Source organism: Mastigoproctus giganteus, chromosome 7 (genome assembly GCF_048544385.1).
Source record: "Mastigoproctus giganteus isolate SK-2022 chromosome 7, ASM4854438v1, whole genome shotgun sequence".
In the NCBI taxonomy this organism is placed as follows: Eukaryota; Metazoa; Arthropoda; class Arachnida; order Uropygi; family Thelyphonidae; genus Mastigoproctus; species Mastigoproctus giganteus.
The window spans coordinates 50,134,082-50,161,181 of NC_143581.1; the positions used below are offsets into that span (position 1 = coordinate 50,134,082).

Below are 27,100 nucleotides of genomic sequence, written 5' to 3' on the forward strand. Positions count from 1 at the left end.
GTAAATGGTTTAGGTACTCTCATTTCGCATTGACTCCTTTCTGCGACCAGTCTAATCTTCTGCAATTCTCATCAAGTATTCTTTCTAATCAAGGGCAGCAGTAAACAACTTCGGAGATATTGTGTCTCCTTGTCGAACTCCTTTCTCAATTTTAAATTTCCTACTGTCTTTGTCTGGTCTAATAAAGGAGGTAGCGTTCTCATATATTTTCTTCAAAATCATAATATATGGGGTATCTATGCCTTGTCTTTCCAGTGCCTGAAACATTGCCTTATGCTATATGGAGTCAAATGCCATTTCATAATCCACTAATGCCAGGCATAATGGTGTTTTATATTCATTTGCTTTCTCAATTAGCTGTGATATTACATGAAGGTAATCCATTGTTAAGAATCCTGTCCTAAAGTCAGCTTGCTCTTTCGGTTGATCCTCATTAAGTATTCTTTCTAATCTGTTAGTAATGACCCTTGTGAACAACTTGTAGATGTGGGATAACAAGCTAATTGGTCTATGATTTATCTCTTTTCTTATGCATCAAAACTATGATTGCATTATTCCACTGCTTAGGTGTGTCACAACTTTTCTAATGCACTTTGTGAAGAGCCTTGCCAATTTTTGTGTTATGTCTCTTCCTCCCAATTTTAACAACTCTACAGTAACTTCATCTTCCCCCGGGGCTTTCTGATTCTTCATTTTCTTCAATGCATGTTCTATCTCATCAGGAAGAATATCGGATATGTCGTATGTGTTGCTAATTTGCAATCCATCTTCCCCACTCCTGGCATCATTCCCTTGCTCCTTGTATAATTCTCTATAGTAGTCTTCTGCTATTTGAATTATGCCTTCTCTGCTGTTTATTAGTACACCATCACTATTCTTCAGTTTCAGTATCATTTGTCTTTCTGCTTTACTGCTCATGGCTGCTGATTTAAATCCTTTGTTTTCCCTTAATGCTTGTTATACTTTTCTTGTGTTAAATCTTCTTATGTCCTCTCTGAGTCTCTTTCTAATGGCTTTGCATAACTCAGTATACTCAATTTTTTCCTTGTCAGTGTTTATCTTGCTCTTCATTTTTCGCCTTCGGTTCATCCTAACAAGTGTTTCTTGGCTAATTTTTTCTTCTTTGAATTTCTTTTTCCCTATAGGTTTCTTGGGCTTTATCACTTTCAGAAAGTTGTAATATTCCTTGTCGATATCTTGGTCCTGAGCAGTCTGCAGAAGCTTAAACTTGTTCTTAAGTTCCAGTACATACTGCTTTTTCTCCTCTTCTGTTATCTCAAAGACCTTTGTATTATTTACTCGAGTCAGTTTTTTCCTTTCCTACATCTATATCAAGTGTACATCTTACCATTCTGTGATCACTTCCAACATTTACCTTATTCAGGACGGTAACATCATTCACAATATATCTTCTGTTAGTGAGGATGAAGTTGATTTCATTAGTTGTTAATCCATTTGGACTCTTCCATGTCCTCTTTCTGTTCACCCTTTTCTTGAAAAAAAGTGTTCATTACTGACAATCCTTGAGATTCTGCAAATTCCACAAGTCTTCGCCTCTTTCATTTCTTTCACCAATTCCAAAATTTCCTATGGTTCCACTTTCTGCACTGTTTTGTCTTTTTCCCCTTAGCATTGAAGTCCCCCATAATAATAGTGTAGTGGGTTTTCTGCTCATCTAGAAGACTCTCAATTTCGGTGGTTATTATAGTTGACCTTAATTGGTGCCGGTCGCTTCACCGCTTCTCATGTTTTCTCTTTCTCCTTTATTGTGTTCACCGTTGCCACTGACAAATCTGAATTCCGCCCGATACTTGTTAATGTTTGGCCATTTTCATACATCGTTATTATTTTAATTTTCGAATCCAACTCAATCGCTTTCCTTTTCTTGATAAATTTAATAGTACCGCTGTCATATATTCTCTTAGTTGGCACCATGATAACGGTAAAAATTAAATTTTCTGAAAAGAACTTCACACGGTTATTATTTTAATTTTCTGTGAAAATTGAAGGGGGACACATTTTACTAAAGCACATTTCTGGAGGTCACTGCCAAAAAACAATAAAAACTGTAGTGTAACCAATTATAAACGGGTAGTAAACTCGATCTTATTGCATTTGCTATATAATACTGATAGCCGGAATTCTATGGGCTTTTGCATTATTATTTATTATTATGCTATTACGTGTCCCCTTCACTGAAATCTTCAGTCATATAAGTCCGAATTTACATAAGTTGACAACTTACTGTATCCAAAAATGTTTAGCAACCTACATAAAATGTATGGCGATAGATAAAAAATGAAAAAACTTACCATGCACTACTCGCATGTCCAATATGCGAGTAGTGTGTATTGGACACACATTTATGTTTTACGATGTCGATTTGAAATCTGATAGCTTCCCTTTATTTTTTACAATGTTGCATATGGTTTGGTTGCCAACATTATGATGGTTCTAAGATTTAACGGATGCACCGTTTTCAAAATTTTGAATAATTTCAAGTTTTTGTTTAATTGAAAGCACAACTCTTGCATTTGCCCATCATTTTCGTGATTTCTAAACAAAAAAAGTTACTATAAAAAAAAATTCCGACATCTCTGACATAACAAAACAAAATTTGGCCTTTTGCGGTGTGATGGAACACAACAATCGACGGGATGCACCAAATCAAACTAAACATTTGGTCGGGGTTTTTTTTTTTTTTTTTTGAGCTAGTTAGTTAGTTAGTTATTTGGTTTTTAGGAGCATTAGCAACTAAGGCCATATTGCTCCGGGATATGCGGTGGTCATTCCCTGAATGACGTTTCCGCATCCTCCGTATTTAGTGGTGACGGGCTCGAATCCCGGTCTAATCAAGAAGCGTGTGCTATGCACTGCTGCTCCTTCCCACCTGGCTACGGAGGTGCCTTTTTTTTTTTTTTTTTTTTTTGAGCAGCGTGTGTGAAGACAGTGGGGATTGCAAGCTAATAGGTACACTAATCTCCCAATGATGACTTATAAAGCCGGTTCTTTTCGCTTATTTACGACTTGCAAAATATCTATTTATACCTATTCTAGTTATTACTTGAATTTTATGATTTCCAGTTTTTTTTTTTTTTTTGTTTTTTTTTTTTGGAGTCTTGAAGTGTCCCGGTTAATCCGATCACAGTAAATCGAGAGTCTGCTGTATTGGTTATTTTAAAAATTATCTTGTTGTAAAAGATTATACATATGCTTCATATTACAGTAACCATATTTCAAGCAGTTAGTGTGCATCACATTCTGGTATGTTTGTTTATCCATGCAAAAAATGAGACCATCTGTCAATTTCACTTTTGATGTTTTCCAAATGCAGCTTAGTATGCATTTGAGTTCTAGATCTCTCATATAATTTTGTAACCTTGTAACTTAACTCCATAAGTAACCAGTATCCAATTTAGAAGTATTTATTCTGGTCCAAATGGAGATGCATGCATAATGATTAGCTGCTATTATCTGATTACTTGTGGCTTATGAACATTGGATAAGTAAATCCCATATTGAGTTCTTTTTCATACAGTGCTTTGGAAATCTTGTGTGGATTTTAGAGGTTAAAATTATTCTTATCTTAAATCATTCCAAATATTTATGTACAAAGCTTTTGATAGCCTTTTGTGTTTTTTCAGCTTGCAGAGTTTAAGCTGCATAAAAAATGCTATGGTCATATGCCTTGCAACAGAATAAACTCCACCCTTTTGTTGATTTTCCTTGGTGCCATGTGTTACTTTCAAATAAATGGCATTGCCAAAAAGTTATCCTGCCACTTATTTAGAAGACAAGATACTGTTTTCACAGCATGTCTCAGTACTTACTGGTCCTATATCAGATAATAGACTGTCTCTAGTGAAAGATCCCAGTAAAATAACCAACAAAAAGTTTGACTAAAAAGTTAGTAAACTGCCACATAATGTATGAAAGGATTTTATATACCAGATTTGCTTAAATATGCACGCACTATTTTTTCCCACAAAACTAATGCTTTTCAAGTTGGCTGTTTGCTTGTAAGTCGTTCTTAAAGATATTGAGAGAGGGAAAAAATTTCATTAGATAGTCTAGATATGGTGCAGGTGTATAGCTCATTACTATTAGCATTAGTAGAGGCATACGATGCATGAAAGCACCCCTCCGTTCGTTCCAAATACCTGTCCAGTGCAGCCTTAAATTTATTTAGGCTATCAACTTCCACAACAAAAGTTAAAGATGGAAATCTATTCCACCAATCAACTACCCGCTGGCTAAAGGCAAACTTCTGCACATCTATTCTACATCTGTCTTTCCTCAAATTGAATTTATGCCCTCTTAGGTGATTATTCTGAGCAAGAGGAAGAATCCCATCAGCATTGAGCATGTTCAAACCATTCAAAGCTTTATACACCTCAATCAGATCACCTCACAGGTGCCTAGTCTCCAGACTGTAATCCTCAAAATTTAAGCCCTTCTTCATAAGAGCAACCCTTCGTCCCATTCACTAATCTTGTTGCCCTTCTCTATACTCGTTTTAACAGCTCTACATCCTTCTTAAATGAGGCCTCCAGAACTGTATACAGTACTCAAAGTGTGGCCTGAACATTGCCTTATACAAAGGGATAATCACCTCCTTATCCCTGCTAGAAAAATTCCTATATATCATCGACAAGACACCAAGAGCTACTCTTGCAGACCATCTGCACTGCTCAGAAAACTTCACATCTGCTTGCACAATTACTGCCAGGTCCTTTTGATTCTCTACCACTGTCAGTGTAGCACCACAGAGTTGATAAGTTACTCTGGGGTTACTGCTTCCCATATGTAGTGCTTTACATTTGTCAATGTTAAACTTCATTTGCCACCTCTCAGCCCATCTGCTCCACTTTTCTAGATCCTGTTGCAGCAGTGTACTGTCATTAGTGTCCTTAACAACCCTGCCAATCTTTATTGTCTGCAAACTTGGACATTAAGCCTGATATACCATCATCAATATCATTTATAAATACAGAAAACAATAATGGACCCAACACTGAACCCTGAGGGACTTCACTAATAACATTAGTCCACGAAGAGCAGTGTCCATTGGTTACCACTCTCTGTCTTCTCCCACTTAACCATCCCTTTATCCATAGCAGCAATTTGCCTCCAATGCCACACTGCTCCAATTTGTGCAGCAGTCTTCCATGTGCAACAGTATCAAAAGCCTTTCTAAGATCCAAATATATGATATAAAAGTTATTCCTTGCATCCAGTTGCTTTGTGACCACATCATAGTATCCAATCAAATTGGTCAGACAAGATTTCCCCTTAACAAAACCATGTTGTGTCTGAGCTATAACTGAAGTCTTGTCTAGATGATCCTGCAGTTCTTCTTTAACCAGTGCTTCCATTAATTTCCCGCCGACCGGGCTAGCCGAGTGGGTAAAGTACCTGCCCGGCAACCCAAAGGTCGCGGGTTCGATTCCCGCCTCGGGCTTGGATCAAAGTACTGCAAAAAAAACCTTGGGAGGTGCAATATGGCCACAGAAGCCGATGCACCAACAACTACCAAATCAAATCAAAAACCATTAATTTCCCTGGAACAGAAGTTAAACTAACAGGCCTATAATTACCTGTGTTCTCCTTTGATCCTCCTTTGTGAATTGGGGTCACATTTGCATATCTCTGTAGCCAAGTGGGCAGGAGCTGGAGTGCAGTAGCACACGCTCTTTGAGTAGACCGGGGTTCAAGCCCCTGACTGCTGAATACGGTCGATCTGCCAACCCGCACTGGACCAGCGTGGCAGATTATGGTCCATTTCCCTCAGCATGAATTGTTGAGGAGGCTTCCATCCTGCAGTGGGTTGATAATGGCTGTACTTTACTTTACTTTACTTTACTTGCATATCTCTAGTCCATGGATAACTCCCCTGAGTCCAAGGAAGCTGTCATAATTATGGCTAAGGGTTTGCTTACTTCCTTTGCTGTCTCCTTTAATATAACTGGATAGATCCCATCCACCCTGGGTGCCTTTTTTATGTTTATCTTCAACAATTTCTCCTCCACTTTCCTCTCAGTTATTACAAAATCATCCAGCTCACTGCCAAAGTTTAATTCACCTATGGCATTCCCCTCCCTGAATAACTCTTCATGTGTGAATGTAGATGCAAAATACTCATTTAGTTTGTTAGCCAACTGAGCAGGATCATCAATAGTTGAACCATCAATATCCATTGGACCAATCTGATTCATCCCTTTCCTTCTAGAATTTACATAGGTAAAGAACTCTTTGCTGTTTTCCTTTGCATCCTTTGCCAAAGATTTCTCATAATCTGCCTTTGCCTGCCTAATTTCTTTTGTGAGTTGGTTACAGACCACCTTATATCTATCATAGGCTTCCATGTCACCCATTAATTTATATGTATCCCATACATTTTTCTTCTCTGCCACATGTCTCATTAGTTCATCTTATATCCATTTAGGCCTAAACCTTGAACAATATTTCTTAGTTGGTGTGTAAAGCCTAGTAGCTTCCAAGATTAATTCTTTGAATGCCTCCCATTTTGAATTTTCTGTTGGTAACATTATCAGTTGGTCCCACTGTATAGAATTTAAATACTGTCTCAGACCACCGTAGTCGCTTTTATGAAAACAAAAACTCTTTCCTTTACCCCTGATGGTAGTTACCTCTTTGAGTAAATTCCACTTGAGCACACTGTGATCACTGCCACCTAGTGGTTCCTTTATCTGCAGAATCTTAATGCATGAAGAATCACTACTGATAATCAGATCAATTATATTACTCCCTCTAGCTGCCTCCCAAACATTCTGATGTAGAAAACAATCATCCAGTAAATCCACCAAAGCCTTGCTAGTGTGTGAGTGACCAACCCACAAATTCCAGTCACTATCTGGGAAATTAAAATTCCCCATTATAAGACTTTCTGATTTACTGACCCACTCTATTTTCCTGTACAGTTTTTTTATTATATTCATCAGAGTCATTAGGCCTATAGCACACTCCTACTCTCAATTTTGATCTCCCAGTACTTATGTCACACCAAACTAACTCGACACTGCACTGTCCAGCGATGTCGACTGGCTGCACTTAAAATAAAGATTATTTGTAGATATCCAGATATTAATAGTAGGGCAATGTATATTTATACCAAGAAAGGTTATTCCAAGAAAAGAGAGAGAGAGAGAGATCTGATGTATAAGCATCTGAATATTATTAAAGATCTTATTTTTACTACCACTGAAGTTAACTAGGTTATCTCTCTCTCTATTCAGAGAATAGTAAATCTGCATTTAAGTTGCTGGTGCCAGTAGCTATCTGAATGTTTTTGTTTTGTTCACTGTAGGGTTTATCAAGTTTTAAGAATGTGTTATTGGAAATTATAGGAGTCAATCTTGAATGACTCTAGCAGGATTCAAAGACTCTGAGAATAAAGAACTATAGTCATTCAGCAGGCAGAGATAAAACTAGCCACCCTGTTCACAGTAAGAATTTATAGAATGATTTTATACACAGCATCTACAAAGCCTTTAAAATATCTGGAATTTTATTTCAATTCTGTATATTGATGTAAATATCTTGGAATTTCTAAAGACCAATTAGTAGTTCCAAGCTGGTAAACAATTTTTTTTTTTTTTTTTTTGTACTTGTTAAAATTAGGTTAATGGCCACACATCCTAATAGAAAACAGTTTTATACCTGTAAAGAAGGTAAGAATTTATTGACTGACTGTGCATCATCACTGGTCTTGCTTTGAGATTTTCTTTGCACATTCACTGTAGCAGTGTCAAAGGTTTCTTTTCATCAGCACAATCCATTGACCATGTCACTCCAAAAATGAGGACAGTTTTTTATGAGTTGTCTAATATTCCTAATCTTGCTTTTGAACACCTTGTTAACTCCATGCTACTAGTTCATGATCCTAATAATGTGGCAAAGCAGTACCCATTTGTAGAATTAGTATTCATATATTACAGATTGGAAAAAGGAAGACTAAACACTTGAGTATTTCAAAATGTGACCAGACAACACTATCAGCATGACGCAAAAAGATGTGGTCTTAAGACCTATTACCAAGAAGCAGCGGTGTACACTAATTTTATTTATAACCAATGGTAGCAGAATATTGTGACTATATATTGTTCAGAAAAAAAAAAAAAGCAGAAGAAGAAGCTACTGCCTAAAATTTTTAAAATTTGTTTTTCAAAAAAATGGGATAGACTCTTGTTCAGGAATGCTAGGTGGTAGTAGTAGTAGTGGCATGTGATGCAAGAAAGCAACTGTATCAGCTTATGCAGCATCAGCCAAAAAATAAAAAATAAAAAAATAAAATAATAAAAATAAAAATAAATAAATAAAAAAATCACACCATTCCCTCCAAATGCCTGTCCAGTTCCTCCTTAAATTTATTTAACCTGACAACTTCCACGACAGATGGAAGTTTGTTCCAGCAATTAACCACCCGCTGGCTAAAGGCAAATTTCCGCACATCTATTCTACATCTGTCTTTTCTTAATTTGAATTTATGCCCCCTTAGGTTCGTAATTTCAACAAGTGGAAAGCTCAACCCATTCAAGGCCTTATATACCTCAATCAGATCACCGCACAGGTGCCTAGTCTCCAGCCACTGCAATTTGCAGAACTTAAGCCTCTCTTGGTAAGAGGATCCCCTTCATTCCACTCACCAATCTTGTTGCCCTTCTCTGTACACGCTCAAGTAAATCTACATCATTCCTAAAATGAGGCCTCCAGACCTGTACACAGTACTCAAGGCGTGGCCTGACGATTGCCTTATACAGAGGGACAATCACCTCCTTCTCCCTGCTAGCAAAATTCCTATATATCATTGACAAAATTGCATGACCTGCCCTGGCAGCCTGTCTGCATTGCTCAGAAAACTTCATATCTGACTGCACAATTACTCCCAGGTCTTTTTCATTTTCTACCACCTTAAGTGTAGTACACACAGTTGGTACGTTTCTCTGGGGTTACTTCTACCCATATGCAGTACTTTGCATTTGTCAAGGTTAAACTACTTCAGTTGCCACTTCTTAGCCCATCTGCCCAAATTATCTAGATCCTGTTGCAGTAGCACACTGCCATTACTGTCATTAACAACCCTGCCAACCTTTGTATCATCTGCAAACTTCAACATTAAGCCTGATATACCTTTATCAATATACAAAATTATATTTATCAATATAGTCACAGTATATTTATCAATATAGTCACACAGAACCCTGTGGGACTCCACTAATAACATTAGTCCACGAAGAGCAGCATCCATTGATTACCACCCTCTGTCTTCTCCCACTTAACCATCCTTTTATCCATTGTAGCAACTTACCCTTAATACCATTCTGCTCCAATTTGTACAATAGTCTTCCATGCGCAACAGTGTCAAAAGCTTTCCTGAAATCCAGATATATGATATCAAAATTATTTTTTGCATTCAGTTCCTTTGAACCACATCATAATATCCTATCAAATTTGTCAGACAAGACTTTCCCTTAACAAACCCATGCTGTGTCTGAATTATTGCTGCAGTCTTGTCTAGATGATCCTGCAAGGCATCTTTAACCAGTGACTCCATTATTTTACCCAGAACAGAAGTTAAACTAACTGGTCTGTAATTACTCGTGTCACCCTTCGATCCCCCTTTGTGAATTGGGGATACATTTGCATATCTCCAGTCCGTGGGGACCTCCCCTGAATTCAAGGATGCTCTCATAATTATGGCTAAGGGTTTGCTTAGTTGCTTTGCCGCCTCCTTTAATATAACTGGATAGATCCCATCCACCCCAGGTGCTTTTCTTATGTTTAACTTCAACAATTTCTCCTCCATTTTGCTTTCAGTTGTTACAAAATCATTAAGTATCCTGCTACAATTTGATAACCTTCTGCCATTTTAAAACCTTAATAATTCCTCATGTGTGAATGTAGATGCAAAATACTCATTCAGTTTGTTTGCTATCTGAGCAGGATCATCAACAGTCGAATCATTGATGTCAAGTGGACCAATCAGATTCATCCCCTTCCTTTTAGAGTTTATATAAGTAAAGAAATCCTTGCTGTTTTTCTTAGCATCTTTTGCCAAGGATTTCTTGTAATCCGCCTTTGCCTGCCTAACCTCCTTTGTGACCTGATTACAGATTAGCTTATATCTGCCATAGGCTTATGAGTCGCTTGATAATTTATATGCATCCCATGCATTTTTCTTCTCTCTTACGAGTCTCATTAGTTCATTAGATAACCATTTAGGCCTAAACCTTGAACAATATTTCTTAATAGGTATGAAACTTTTAGTAGCATCCACGATTAATTCCTTGAATGCTTCCCACTTAGAATTCACTGTTGGTAACATCGTCAGTTGATCCCACTGTACAGAATTTAAAAACTGTCAGAGACCACTGTACTCACCTTTACGGAAGCAAAAATCCTTTCCTTTACCCCTGATGGTAATTAAATCTTTAAGTAAATCCCACATCAGTACACTGTGATCACTGCTACCTAGTGGTTCCTTTATCTGCAAATTCTTAATACACAAATGATCACTGCTGATAACCAGATCAAGAGTATTACTTTCTCTGGTTGCCTCTCAAACATGCTGCTGCAGAAAACAAACAGGTATTCGGATAAATGCAGTGGATTTATTCACAGGATTACTGTGCATCAATTCGTGAAATGTTAGGATGAAAAGATGGAGGTTGTGTTTTAAACGTGAATTCTTTTTCTTTTTTTAGGATTTTCCTTTATTACAGTAGGGGGTTTAAAGAGAAATCGTTCCAATAGTTGGTCAGATTCAATAGAGGAGTATAGACTTTTTGAAAATATTATGGATTCACATGATATAGAAAGGGAAAAACATGATACTAACTGCAGGTGAGTACTACTTTAAATATTTGGTAATCTGAATATTATCTAGAAAGAATTGGCACAATTCACTTGCATGTAATTGATATAACAAAACCTAATTCTCTTAAATTGTATTGAGAGTACTGTAATATTTCAAATTAAAGGGAGGTGGGCTAACTGACTTTGTTAATTTTGTCTATCAACAGTAATTTCCATTAATGATTTAATGATTATAAATAAAGCTAAATTTTAAAAGAAGTTTATAATTATTATTTCTAACTTGTTGGTGAAATACATACAGTGAAACTTTGACATGGTATAAGGGGCAGATTGGCAACAATCTTTATTCCCTCAGCATTTACATACAGGTTAACCAGATGCAGTAAAATCTAATAAATATCTAATCTTCATAGTATGCACATAACCAGGGCTTAAAAGTCCATTTGAAAATTTTGTGGCATGCATGCCATGAAAATTTTGCAAAATTATGATTTATATATATATATATATATATATATATATATAAAAAGCGTACATTTGTTTTATTATAGGACTAGTTATGCAAGAAACTCTCAGAACCTTTCAGAAAAGATATTCTGGTTTGTTGGTATACTATAGTTCCATCTTTGCAGACAATTAACAAGAGAATGACAGATGTGTTTATGATATCACATGATTCCTCTGTCCCTTATCCTTTCATACAAAGTCAATTTCCTCTTCCCATAATTTAACTAATCTATTACCTGGAAAAAGTATTATTATTTTAAAACATCTCACATCCCACATGTGGAAAGTGATGTTTTGAATAGTGTTTGTATTTATCTAGCTATACCTAGTTGCACACAGAAATCATGCTGCAGCATACATATTAATTTTTTTTTCTGCTGTATAATGTATATTCTTCTAAAAATTTCTTTTAAATTAAGTACATTTTTTGTGTTATTTTATTGAAATAAAATAACACAAAAAAAATTGTTTGTGCTTGATTACAAAGGCATCAGATATTATATTCAGAGTGATCGCAGGACATGAAATCATGTCAGGGCACATCACAATGTGATATACCTTCATGAACAGCATCTTCACAGGTAACGATTATGAATTCACTAATTGTGTTGATCTTCAGATTGTGACAGTTGGCCCCCTCATGATTAGGCTATCACTTTGTCCAAAAAAAAGAAAACTTTCGTTGTCAAAATTTTCTTGTAAATGCACAAAATGGTCAATAGAAATAGAGGATACCTTCCCACTGCATATCAAAACTCTCAAGCTGATCTTTGAGCAGATAAATGTCCCCGGGGGCTCACATCTGGTGAGTATGGGCTTGGCAAACCCAGGGTCCTGAGCTGGATATCATCATTCTTCTCTTTCTTGGTGATTTCCTTCTACTTCTCTCTCTCTCTCTCTCTCTCTCTCTCTCTCTCTCTCTCTCTCTCAGGGTAACTCGGGAATTTTTTTTTTTTTTTTTTGGCTGGTGCAGCATAAGCCTCAGGCTTCCTTGCACTATATATCTAATAATAATAATAATGTTGGTGTCTTCACATTACATTCCCAGGGAATTGATCAGATCAGACACAATACAATATAGTACATGAGAGAAATCTTCCTTTGTATATAAAGGCATAAATGTATTTTTTTGTGCATGAAATTAAATGCTAGGATCCATTGGTTGCTTTTTTGCACAGCCTTGAGACTAGAATTTATTGTTGTAAGCCATATGGTGCAAGGAAGCCTGAGGCTTTTGCTGCACCAGCCAATTTTTTTTACCCTTGGGGGGGGAGTCAGAAGTAGAAGGGAATTACCAAGAAAGAGAAGAATGATGATATCCAGTGGGCAGGAGCAGCAGTGCGTAGCACATGCTCCTTGATTAGACAGGGATTCGATCCCGTGAACACCAAATACAGAGGATGCAGAAAGGTCAGGGAATGACCACCGCATATCCCCGGAGCAATATGGCCTTAGTTGCTAATGCTCCTAAAAACCAAATAACAACAACATGATATCCAGCTCAGGACCCTGGGTGTGCCAAGCCCATACTCACCAGATGTGAGTCCCGTTCATTGTTTGATAAATCCAAGGTGCAGTGTTACTTTCTAACTCGATTAGTCAATTCAGCTTGTGTAAACATCATGTCAGAGCAGCAAAAAATCTTTTATGGCTGCTTCGACATGCCATCCTCTTTGTCAGCAAGCTCAAATCACTGGTGGTATTTGTCTATGTAGATTCTGTAATAGCCCCTACTGTTGTTTTTATATTAATATTAGGAAACATTAGAAAAGCTTGTCTCTTGTCTTAGGACTGAGCCTCATTAAACTTTTAGTAACTTTTTACTTTGCATAAATTGTTTGAAAAGAGCAATGCTGTTAAACTTAATACAGGTTTTTTTATATATATATTTTTTTTCTGCATGGTAGTTATTGTAGAATTTGTTAAATATTGTTTTATCTAGAATTAATTCTTTTTTTTTTGTTTGTATTTACATGGTATCTTTACACACAGTGGTAACTAAAAAAGAAATTACAACAGTCATACTCTCAAACCATAGCACTGCTGTTTCTTGTCTCTGCCACTACCCTGTTTTTAGCACTACATTAAAAAACGTGTATCCAATGCATGCCAACAATAATAAAAAAGGGAGGGAGGGAGAGACAGCTGGGAGTAGCAAAATGAAATTATTTTTAATAATTTGAAATCTACTTCCAAGGATAGTTCAGTTAAGTGAATGATAGTTAAAGTAATATGGGGGGGGGGATGAAAGACACAGATAAGTAATTGTACTAATGATTTTGTTGCTTTATGGGATGTAGAAAGTTATTTTTTAAAGTTTCATCAGAAAGTTTCATTGAGACTCATAATGAAAGTTAGTTTTCATTAAAATTGAGGTGACCATCATATATTCAGTAGATCAAAAGATATTTGTAAAGATCAAAAGATGTGAAATCCATTTTGGGAAGTAAAATTATAATTTACATAAACTTGAATGATTTGTAGAATTTCTTAAGATACCGATTTAGATTGACTCAAGTTGATAGCGTAGCTTAATTTTACGGTACTCACCTTTTGTATAATCTGCAGTTGATGCTTAAGATAGGATGGATACTAATTTGAGTTTAAATTGGGATTAGTATGGATAAATGTAATTTTGAAACAAAGTTAAAATATGCCCAAGGAAATAGAAGTGCACATCTTCGTCCTTGGTTGTCATAGAATTTAAGGTTGAAAATGATTGAACTATATCTGTAAGCCAAGGAGGCCAGTAGCCGTAACGAATTGGCTTTCGTTGTTAATGTCTTCAGTTGGCGATAGTGTGAAGAAAGTGAAACACGCGTACTTAAAGGACTCTATGTTCCCATGATGCTCTTTGATACATGCGGGAATCTCAGATGCGTGAGATTCCAAACCGGAGAGAGGTTGTAGGGTAATTTGGCATTTATTATGTTAAAATTAGAATGATGGCGAAACCATTCTATGATGAGGGCTTCGTACTGAAAAATTTTAAAACTAGATTTCAATTTAATAATGGGTATGGTTGAATAAACTAAAGGGGTGTGATTGTGGGATTGTACATGTAGTGTGAGTTCTGTGTTTGATTGTCCTGTTCTAAAGCTATTGTAATGATAATATGCTCGTGTATTTGATGTTGTTGTGGAGCCGTATTTAGAGGTGGTGCTACCAATTTAGCATACATACGGCGCCTCCGTAGCCAGGTGGGCAGGAGCAGTAGTACGTAGCATATGCTTCTTGATTAGACCGGGGTTCGAGCCCGTGAGCCACCAAATACAGAGGATGCGGAAAGGTCAGGGAATGACCACCGCATATCCCCAGAACAATATGGCCTTAGTTGCTAATGTTCCTAAAAACCAAATAACAACAACAAAGCATACATTGCAGTTTTGTTGGCATTTAATTAAATAAACAATATTATTCATGTCACAGATTTGATATTTATGTGTATCTTTATATGAATTAAACATTGAAATCGTAGTTTATTATATGCTGAAAATGTGAGAGTGATGTCAGTACTGGCAAATACTCGACGGAATTGTCTGGCAAGATTACTGTGGTAAGGAAGAACAATACGTATGTTACTGCATGTAATGTGTTTGGATGGTTTTTTGATATTATTTTGGCAGTGAAAATAGTTTGTTGAATTAACTGAAAAGGGTATTTCCTGGATACGAATTTTTCTGTAAGGTATTGAAGTTCGTTGGATAGGTCATCTTGTGTGGAACTGTATTTGATGGCGTTATAAATTTGGTTATAGAGGACGGCTTTTTTTATACTAAGTGGATGGTGTTACATTTTGAGTCACACCATACTAAGTGGATGGTGTGACTCAAAATGTAAGTATTTCCCAGTATGGGCGTTTTTCCTGAAAATTCTAGTTCCGAGTTTGGTGTCCATTTTGTATATGATAAGGTTAAGGAAATTAATTTGTCTGTTTTCTTCTATTTCAAGAGTATATTTTAATCTGTCGTGTATTGAATTAAATTTAATGAAAAGTTATCAATTATGGTTTTGTTTCCTATTATAAGGATGTCATCTGCATATCGTGCATATAATTTGATCTCTGAAGGGAAAGGTTGTAAAATTTGATTCTCTATGGAGGCTAGGTAAATTTCGGATAGGGGGCTCAAATTCCCAATCCCATGGGTAAACCGAATATTTGTTGGTATATCTGATTGTGGAACCAAAAATATCTGGCATCTAATAGAAGTGATGTGAGTTCTAGTATACTATTGATTGAGAGAGAGGTGTGATTGGTTAAGGTCCTGTCTTTCAATAGGAAATTTCGTAAGGCTTGTAGAGTGGATGGCAAGTGTACATTGGTGTATAAAGAGACTATATCGAAAGATGCTAAAATATCTTTGTTGGAGATTGTAATAGAACTTATTTTTTCTAATGCTTGGATGGTGTAATTAACTTTATATTTTGAAAATCTTGTAAGGGGGGAAATGATCTTTACTAGGAAGGAGGATCAGTTGGCAAAAGCTGATTTGTTGAAGGAGATTATTGGTCTTAATGGTTGGTTGGGTTTGTATAGTTTAGTGATACCAAACATGTGCGGAAGGATATTTCGTATACCGATTTGTTGCAAAGTATGTAAGTTAATTTCTTTATTTGCCCTTAATTTCCTTAGAACTTATTCAGTTAATTCAACAAACTATTTCCACCGCCAAAAATAATATCAAAAAACCATCCAAACACATTACACAGTAACATACGCATTGTTCTTCCTTACCACAGTAATCATGCTGGACAATTCCGTCGAGTATTTGCCGGTACTGACATCACTCTCACATTTTCAGCATATAATAAACTAGGATCAATGTTTAATTCATATAAAGATACACATAAATATCAAATCTGTGACATGAATAATATTGTTTATTTAATTAAATGCCAACAAAACTGTAATATATGTTACATTGGTAGCACCACCTCTAAATACGGCTCCACAACAACATCAAATACACGAGCGTATTATCATTACAATAGCTTTAGAACAGGACAATCAAACACAGAACTCTCACTACATGTACAATCCCACAATCACACCTCTTTAGTTGATTCAGCCATCCCCATTATTAAATTGAAAATCTAGTTTTAAAATTTTTCAGTACAAAGCCCTTATCATAGAATGGTTTTGCCATCATTCTAATTTTAACGTAATAAATGCCAAATTGCCCTATAACCTCTCTCCGGTTTGGAATCTCACGCACTTGAGATTCCCACATGTATCAAAGAGCATCATAGGAACATAAAGTCCTTTAAATAACGCGTTTCACTTTCTTCTCACTATCGCCAACTGAAGACGTTAACAACGAAAGCCAATTCGTTACGGCTGTTGGCGTTCTCGGCTTACAGATATAGTTCAATCATTTTCAACCTTAAATTCTATGAGAACCAAGGATGAAGATGTGCACTTCTATTTCCTTGGGCATATTTTAACTCTGTTTCAAAATTAAATTTACCCATATTAATCCCAATTTAAACTCAAATTAGTATCCATCCTATCTTAAGCATCAACTGCAGATTATACAAAAGGTGAGTCATCATCATCATCAGCCATTTTCAATCCACTGCAGGATGAAGGCCTCTCCAGCAACTTTCCAGTTCCTTCTGTTTTGAGCACTGGCCATCCATTTACTCAAAAGGTGAGTACCGTAAAATTAAGCTACGCTATGAACTTGAGTCAATTTACATACACTTGAGTAGCCCATATATTGGGACACAGACCTAATAGTCTGTGGCATCTCATTTACTCCTTCCCCTCAAGTCATCAGGGAATGGATTCCCTGAGGTGCCAAAGCTTTCCAAAAGAATGCAAGCCTATGCAGACCCCAATTGTGTCCTGCAGTTGCCTCAGGCTGGGTGGTGGAGGTACCTCCCACAAATAGTTTGTACAGTTTCATGTCACAGATACCCAGCCTGGTTGAGACCAACGATCGAGCAGGCCTGTTAGGTATAGTAAAGTCACCCTTGTGTACCAGGAACCATTCCAAAATAATTCTTTCATTTCAACACAGTGCATTAACCTGCTGAATCTGTAAACTGATTAACCTACTAAACAGATGAACTGGTGAATAAACTGAGTATTATTGCACCTGGCTGGTATCAGCATTTGAATATGCTGTGACATTCAGATGTTGATCCAGTGCTGATATCAGGAAACATGATATGTGCCACAAAAACACTCCCCACACCGTCATGTTTCTATTGCCAGCTTGCAGTGTTGACATCTAACTTAACTAGTCCATTAATTCATGTTGCTGTCACCATACCACCAGGATAAAGCAACTGGAAATGGGATTTGTTGGACATAGTGACCTCAAATATTTAGTATTGATTCTTGTGCCCACTGTACCTGTAGCTGCTATACACTATTTATGACAGGGTTCAAAGCATCGTGCATCCTAATACAGCAGGCCCCCGTTATAACGCGGTTCGGTTTACGCTGATTCGCTATAACGCCGTTCTTATATTATAACCTGTATCTCACTATAACGCTCTTTAACAGATTGAATTTTTGGCATATTTAACGAAATCGTTTCATTTGATGGAGTCAATAGCTTGAAAATGAATAGCAAAACAGCATTAAAACGTTTCCCACGCCGACTTGAGAAATTTTCTTGCATGCTAATTTAATTGCAGTACAGTGACTTGTTAGTTCCGAGATCAACATTTTAAAAAATGATCAAGTATATTGCTTGTAATATTTACGTTATATGCATTTATCTGAAGTCTAGTCATCACTCAGTACAGTATTAGACATCGTGCGTAACGGACAGTTTACTTGAACATTGTATTGTAACCAACGCAGTTACATTTTCGAAGAGTTAATAATGGCCAATAAGAATGAAAAAGCAACAACATCTGGGTGCAGTACGAAGACTATAAATGTAAGAAAATTACTACTGAATTTGAAAAATAAAACAGACGTTTTGAAGCAAATTGATTCCGGTCAACGACAGCAGATGTGTGCCATAATTTAGGACTTGCAACTTTAACTGTAAGCACAATTATAAAATTAAGAATTAATTTTAGCAGTGGGAAAGATAACTGTTCCACTGCAAGCAACTAGGGCTAGGCCAGTTATTAGGATTGAAATGGAAAGACTTTTACTAATTTTATTGAAGATAATATCCAATGCAGAATTCAGTTAAGTTAAATATTATTATTAAAAAAAAAGAGAGAGAGAGAGAGATTAGCCAATATGATTATCTGAAGAAAACTCACCTAAAAAAAAAAAAAAATGTGGAACCATTTAAAACTGGTAAGGGCTGGTTGAATAGATTTAAAATCTAGGGAGAAGCCACAAGTACAGATTAAGGAGCCAAAACTTTCAAAAAAGAACTTGTTAAAACTATTTAAGAGGGGTATTATGTGTTATACTTCTCAACAAGTTTTTAATATAGATGAAGCAGGACTTTTGTGGAAACGAATGCCTAAAAGAAGTTTCATATTGAAAGAAGAAAAAAACATGCCAGGTTTCAAAGCGGCAAAGGATCGGTTGACTTTATTGTTGGGTGGTAACGCTGTGGGGGATTTAAAATTAATACCCTTTTAGTTTATTTGGAAGAGGGTCCAAAGTTCAACCCAAAATCGACACATTTTTCATGATTAAATTCATCAATTAAATTAAATCAATTTAGATCAATTAAATTCATGATTTTAATTGGAATTAAGTTTAATTTTGATATGTAAGTAGTTACCACATAATTATATACATATGTAATGCAGAATATTTTATATGTACATATATTTGAATATTAAATATTTTGACCGACATTTGTACATCTTTTCACTACCGTTTATTATTGATTAGGAAATATCCTATGGCAGTGCTCGTTTAGCGCGGATTCACTTAGCGCTCTGTTTTTCCGGAACGAATTATCAGCGTTAAGTGGGGGTCACCTGTATACCTCAGGAGAGAGGGAACCCAAGGGAAAGTTGTATGTGACATGTTTCTGCCATTTGTGCAAACCTGGTAACCTTTCTCTTGAAGACGTGGATTTCATTTTTGACTGTTAGCAGTTAGCCTCATTTCTGTTAATGTAATTGTGGAATATCCTGATAAACAAACTCTGGTGAAGATAGTTATTTTTCATAGATAAGCATAAGGGGAGGAATGAAACTCCACTAATGTGAAGCTGTCTCCAAGGATGCAGTTCTTCTGTGTGATACATCATTCTTTTGGTTCCTTGTCCCAATTTCTAATTAACTTGCCCAGTGTAATTAATTGGTACAAGCTGGACTACACTCAGGCTCCTGCGGATGTTCCTTTTCAAGTTGTGTATCTGTCCTTTATGTCATCTCTTATATCAAAAAATTGTTTAGAGAAAATACATATTATATCTTACCTGGTAAAAATCAAAATCTATTTCATTTTTGCCAAGTAGAGCCCCACCCATGACAAATATAAACTTAGGAGATTGAACAAGGAGAATATCATCGTTAGGGCACTTCCCGTTTCCGCCAATAGGAATAATTGCCTGTTCATAGCTAACAATTAAGTTGTGATGCTTACTACAACCTTTACTTGGGATATTGATGGGGAAGGCTACACACTAACAAATTTTACAGGTGAGAACTAGCAAGCTGCTCTGTCTTCCTACCTAGAAAGTCAACCAAAAACTGCCATCCACATCCTCAAAAGGAATATCCAGCACTATCACCATGGTATTTGATACATCAAACAGATGTATTATGGCAGATCTTGTAATGCTGTTCTTTGAAAGTTTTGATGTATGATTTATATCAAATGATATAATCAGATTTATATCAAATGATATTTTTGTTGTACAAGAAAATTTCATTGTATGAATAGGCATTGAGTGCTGCCATGAAGTGAAGTGAACAAAGCGTGATGGGATGTCATACTATATATACCACTTGCACTTGTATTGTGGTGCATCTGCCTTATTGATTTTAGTAATCCCATCAGGTAGAGAAAAGCACTATGCTCACATTTTCACTTAGCAAAAGTAGTGCGTACCAGTGTAATGAATTGAGTGTGAGCAACTAAGCAGTGTATGGAAGATAACTTTCAGTTAATACTTAATATGGGACATGTTCGTCATACAAATAGTGGGTTGTGGAATTATATTTCAACGTAGGCATTGAAATAATTTGAAAACTGTACACTTCTTAGCATTTTCCACCTTAGGGGAAACTTTGATCCATTCATGATAGTGGATAAAAGTTGGATGTCAAGGCTTGGACTTATGCTGACATTAGAGAAAATACCATTATTTACAGGTTAACCTAAATTGTTATACAAATGGTGCCACCAAATGCTATTTGTATAAAATTATAACAGTTTATATGTATCTGCTGTTTGTCTATCCCAAGACATTTGGTCTCTCATCAGATGACAGGTGTCCTTTATTAGTTAACATATGCCAATCTGTGAATAATATATTGAGTCTAATTGGAATATGTTCAATTGAAAGTTTATCTTCCACACACACAGTTTGGTTGCTCACTTAGACACATAAACCAGCATATGTTTTCTAATATAGGCTACCTGCCATCTGATGAGAGAGCAGTAGATCTGAAAAGATGGAACTGGAGTTTTACTTTTATGCAAATGGAATTTTGTCAATGCCATTTGTATAAAAGTAATATTAGCAATTTAGGTTAACCCATGGATAATGGTATTAGCTGTAACATGAGCATAAGATCAAGCTTTGATGATGATAAGTCAGTCACTATTTTTAGAAGGACCACAGCAACCCAATGATGGAAATTTAATACAGAAAGGTATATAATTTTTATATCATTTCAATATTTGTGTTTTAAATATAACCCCACAACCTTTACTATGTTGATTGGTTTAGTATTTACTTGTGTGTGTGCATGTATGCACTGCTGTTCATTCCAGCCTCTCATTATGCAGATTTATTTTGTGTGGGTTTGCTTTTGTGCGATGCCTCTATTTAGCCAAAAATTTGTTTTGTGCTAGGAAATTTCAATGTTATATGAAGAGGCATCAAGTGTTGCCATGAAGTGAGGAGAGTAGAGTATTATTATCAGGTGAGTGAAATCTGTATACAAGCCCACTGCACACTTGTATTGTGGTATATCTCTTTGCCTTTATTATTGGTTTTAGTGAAGTGTCATTTAAGCATCCTTCTAGTATGACTTTTAATCCATTAAGCCAGAATTTAATTATTTCTGTTATGATTTTTACCAGGGTATCAAGATGAGTATTGAAAATAAAATCGGTTTTGACCAACAAACTTTAGTTATTGAATTATATAATTAATATTTAAATCTATCATGGTTTGAACTTAGCAGAAGTGAGACTAGTGACTATCCCTATATAACCAGTGGCAGACTGGGTCTAAAAATATTTGTTGCCATGAGACAAAGGTGGCCCACCCACATCTATGAGGCTATCGTTTAATTTTTGCTTAATTATATTTTCAGGCTACTAAAAGGTCATTAACATTTTTAACATATTGTCTAATGTTTAAGGGGGCCCACTTGCCATCGGGCAAGCTGACACCCTGACCAGTCCGCCACTGCATATAACAATATTGTGCATACAGAGTTTCTGCATAGTCATAACTAATTTCACTCCTCCCCATTTGAGCTGCTTGTTTTTTGAACAACAAATTTTTTCCTCACTTTCATATTTCAGAATGTTGGATCCCAAACTGACTTACCAATATGATCAATTTAAGAAAGTATATGCTGAGATATTATATAGATGGAATCTGCTGGAACAGAGAGCCCAAGTATTGAAATATGTTTCTACAGTTCCAGAAAAGCATAAGGGTGTTGGTGAGTACTTTCATATTATAATCATAGAGTTTCTTAAAAAGGAAATGATGTTTGTTATTGCTTAATATCCGTTAAATTGAAAATATTTTTTCAAGACCTTTGAACCCAAATAATTGAAAATTTAGACAATTACTCTGTATATATATGTTTAGAAACACTGAGATAAAATTAAACAATAAAAAAACAAGCTTTCATTTATTTGACCTTAGTGATCAATACATAGTACATAAGTATAGAGTAGAAGATTTACCATGACCATATAGTAGTACTCTGAGTGCTAGTCAAATTTTTTTTCATCTGTAAAATCTTATAGATACATTGTCCATATTGATATAGTACATTATTGAAAGAGTCCTTACCATATGAGGACTGTTTCAATGATGTAGTAGTAGTAGTGGCATGTGATGCAAGAAAGCAAGAGTATGAGCTTATGCAGCATCAGCCAAAAAAAAAAAAAAAATCACACCATTCCCTCCAAATGCCTGTCCAGTTCCTCCTTAAATTTATTCAACCTATCAACTTCCACAACAACAGATGGAAGTTTGTTCCAACAATTAACCACCCGCTGGCTAAAGGCAAATTTCCGCACATCTATTCTACGTCTGTCTTTTCTTAATTTGAATTTATGCCCCCTTAGGTTCGTAATCTGAACAAGTGGAAGGATCCCATCAGAATTCAGCGTGCTCAACCCATTCAAGGCCTTATATACCTCAATCAGATCACCGTGCAGGTGCCTGGTCTCCAGCCACTGCAATTTGCAGAACTTAAGCCTCTCTTGGTAAGAGGATCTCTTCATTCCCCTCACCAATCTTGCCCTTCTCTGTACACGCTCAAGTAAATCTACATCCTTCCTAAAATGAGGCCCCCAGACCTGTATGCAGTACTCAAGGCGTGGCCTGACCATTGCCTTATACAGCGGGACAATCACCTCCTTCTCCTTGCTAGCAATCCTATATATCATTGACGGCCGACCGGGCTAACCGAGTGGGTAAAGTACCTGCCCGGCAACCCAAAGGTCGCGGGTTCGATTCCCGCCTCGGGCTTGGATCAAAGTACTGCAAAAACCTTGGGAGGTGCAATATGGCCACAGAAGCCGATGCGCCAACAACTACCAAATCAAAAAAAAAAAAAAAAAATATCATTGACAAAACCCCATGACCTGCCCTGGCAGCCTGTCTGCATTGCTCAGAAAACTTCATATCTGACTGCACAATTACTCCCAGGTCTTTTTCATTTTCTACCACCTTAAGTGTAGTACCACACAGTTGGTACGTTTCTCTGGGGTTACTTCTACTATATGCAGTACTTTGCATTTGTCAAGGTTAAACTTCAGTTGCCACTTCTTAGCCCATCTGCCCAAATTATCTAGATCCTGTTGCAGTAGCACACTGCCATTACTGTCATTAACAACCCTGCCAACCTTTGTATCATCTGCAAACTTCGACATTAAGCCTGATATACCTTCATCAATATCATTGATAAATATACAAAACAACAGTGGACCCAACACCGAACCCTGTGGGACTCCACTAATAACATTAGTCCACGAAGAGCAGCACCCATTGATTACCACCCTCTGTCTTCTCCCACTTAACCATTCTTTTATCCATTGTAGCAACTTACCCTTAATACCATTCTGCTCCAATTTGTACAGTAGTCTTCCATGCGCAACAGTGTCAAAAGCTTTCCTGAAATCCAAATATATGATATCAAAATTATTTTTTTGCATCCAGTTCCTTTGTAACCACATCATAATATCCTATCAAATTCGTCAGACAAGACTTTCCCTTAACAAACCCATGTTGTGTCTGAATTATTGCTGCAGTCTTTTCTAGATGATCCTGCAATGCATCTTTAACCAGTGACTCCATTATTTTACCCGGAACAGAAGTTAAACTAACTGGTCTGTAATTACTCGTGTCACCCTTCGATCCCCCTTTGTGAATTGGCGATACATTTGCACATCTCCAGTCCGTGGGAACCTCCCCTGAGTCCAATGATGCTCTCATAATTATGGCTAAGGGTTTGCTTAGCCATAATTATTATGTATTCCTCAATGAATAATATGAATATTTAGAAGAAAAAAGAATGAACTAAAATCAGTTAAGAATAAAAACACCCCTGAAAGCTGAAGTACACCTTGACATTCTGGTTCATTTCTGCAATTTAAAAAGAATCTGGAAAAAAGCCTGATATGCTTTCATCATATCATGTTGAGATTATATCAAGTTGAAAGCATATTAGGATGAATCCTGAATTTAGCAGCAATTACTGACTTCTTGTAATCCTTTTCTACAGCCTGAATGGCTTTAATTTTATCTGTAATTGATGGCCTTTGGCTTTCTCTTTGATGCCATCATGTATAGTGCTGAAGCATTCACTAAAGTGTGTATATGTCTACTCCAAAAATGAAAAATACAGCAGAAGTGCTCATTGTGCCATTTCACATGGCAAAATCTTATGATTTTCTCTGTACTTACATGTAGTGATGTGCTGTACTTGTAACTGAAATTGGGCTGCACATGAATGTCTTGCGAATTTATATAATGAATGTGCCACTGATGCATTTTTTATCTGCTCCTACTTTGATTTAGCCCACATGGAAACATTTTGTGTTGACCTAATTTTACAGGTTTGGTTTTTTTTTTTTTTTTTTTTAGGAGCATTAGCAACTAAGGCCATATTGCTCCAGGATATGCGGTGGTCATTCCCTGACCTTTCTGCATCCTCCGTATTTGGTGGTGACAGGCTCGAACCCCAGTCTAATCATAATTTTACAAGACTGAATAACAAAAGTGTCAAGTTATTGAGAACAGCATCATATGCACTTCAAATTAACAAGAATTTTACATGAAATTATTGGAGTTCAGGGTATCAAGGAATTTGACTTACCCACATTCAAATATCAAAAAAGTCTACTGTATAAGGGGCTTTGCAGGGGGGGGCCTGTTGTTTGTATAAAGATTTTTTTAAAAACAATATGGACAAACATTTTTTAAAAATCCTTTTCTTTGTTGATGTAGTTTAGTTACATGTATTGAAGGATATATTACTTTATAGAAAAAAAGTATGTATACTCAGCTAAATTTTATGCAAAATCTGTCTATTTGCATTTGAAATTTATGAAATATATTTGAGAGGAATATATGAGTATATAAAAGTTTGGGAACCTCTGGTTTACAATAATTCTTTGGTTTCCAGATTTAGCAAAAAAAAAAAAAAATCCTTAAAATGCAATAGTCAGAAAGAAATTATATTACAGTGCTTTAAAAGAGTTTCAGTTGTAAGTTTTGAAGTTAGAAAATGTTGTCTATCACTGAGCGTTCAAAACAAAAACTGTCTGCCAGTTGCAAAAAAATATAAGGTAGGCCATAAAGTGGAAGCTTGCTCAAATGACCTTTATGCCAAACATGACTGAAAACCTTATAATTATCAAGACTTTTCGGCCAATATTATTGAAACTGTTAGGAATTTGAATACTTAAAAATTCCAGCTTGAAGCGAAAGTTGTGGAGCTTGCATTTACTAGCAAGCAGGTGATTATGAATATTTTTGATCTCCCACATGACCACCAATTTAAATGTTTGGAAAGTAATATTATTTTATATTTTCCTCTATGGCAATATATATATAAAAGTATAGTAGTTTGGGTTCGTTCCTATCATAGACTGGAGAAATTTTTAAAGGCTTCTTCAGTTAGGGCTGTAGTTGTCTGATGGAGTGAATGGGGTTTAGCTTGTTAATTATTCTGGGTTTCTCAGCCAACACAACATTCAGATATGCTCATAAACACACACTTGTACAGATATGATACACATATGGCACAATATAGTCTAAGTTACTGATGCCCCTAAAGCCCTACAATGACATAAATCAGAACAGCATTACTTTTTTTTTTTTTTTAAGTCCTAATTTCTGTGAAATATAAGTTCTTTGTAATGTTAATATTGATTAGTTTCGTAATATTAATTTCTAATTGTCATGGGGAAGTACTCAAGTGAACTCCATAGTTTTATGTTGTGAGGTACTGGTTAATTAACAAATTAACAGTATAATGTTACTATTATTACTACTACTAGCTATATAGTGCAAGGAAGCCTGAGGCTTATGCTGCACCAGCTAAAAAATTCCCGAGTAACCGTGTGTGTGTGTGTGTGTGTGTGTGTGTGTGTGTGTGTGAAGTAGAAGGGAATCACCAAGAAAGAGAGAAGAATGATGATATCCAGCTCAATATCCAAGATTATATTAAATGGTTGATTCTATGAAAATTATTTTCATTCTGTCTAAAATATAACTTTGTATTTATTCTCATTATCACAGTGCGAATTATATGCAAAATATCAGAAAGTTATGCAAATATTTTTGCATTAATATAGGCTCGTTACTTCACCCACTCTTAAAACTGATGTTTTTGAATAACAGAATTTAAGCATTTCATAAACATTCCAGGACTGAGAGGAGAGACAGTACACAAAACTACTTTTGAGTAAAATTGTGAGATTTCCCTTTCTTATATAATCAGTGTCTCTAATTGAACAGGTAATTATGGCAGCAGCACTTGCTGCAGTCATATTACTTGAAACTTCAGTTGATGATAAAAGCATGATATATTAATATAATAGACTTATAAAATCATAAAAACCATATGTTAAATAATTTATGCACTTCTTAAATTTGCATGCATAATCAAATTTTCTTAATTTTCTTTTAATTTCAGAGTTTGTAACTGAATGCCAGCATTGTCACCAAGATGTACGTGGAGCACAGTGCGTGACTTGCAAGAGCTATAGTTTTCGTTGTGTGATATGTCATGTTGCAGTGAAAGGTAAGATTAAAAAGGATCATCACTGATAAAATTTAGCCTTTTCTCTTAAAAAAAAAAAATACTGTGAAAAATGTTACAAAGTAATAGTTTTGGGTAAGAGAAATTATGTTAACAGTGACAGGATTATTATATAATTCTTTTGTGTTAA

General features: G+C 35.9%; 1 protein-coding gene across 4 annotated transcripts in view; it reads left to right on the plus strand.

The window, feature by feature from the left end:
* Positions 1 to 27,100, plus strand: part of Wdr59 (WD repeat domain 59) — a 350,259-nt gene that overhangs the window by 303,239 nt on the left and 19,920 nt on the right. For all 4 annotated transcript variants that reach the window (XM_090376889.1, XM_090376890.1, XM_090376891.1 and 1 more), the window contains 3 exons: positions 10,725 to 10,863; positions 21,986 to 22,128; positions 26,845 to 26,952. In XM_090376889.1, coding sequence (XP_090233015.1) covers positions 10,725 to 10,863; positions 21,986 to 22,128; positions 26,845 to 26,952 — 390 coding nt within the window. The remainder of the gene's footprint in view (positions 1 to 10,724; positions 10,864 to 21,985; positions 22,129 to 26,844; positions 26,953 to 27,100) is intronic.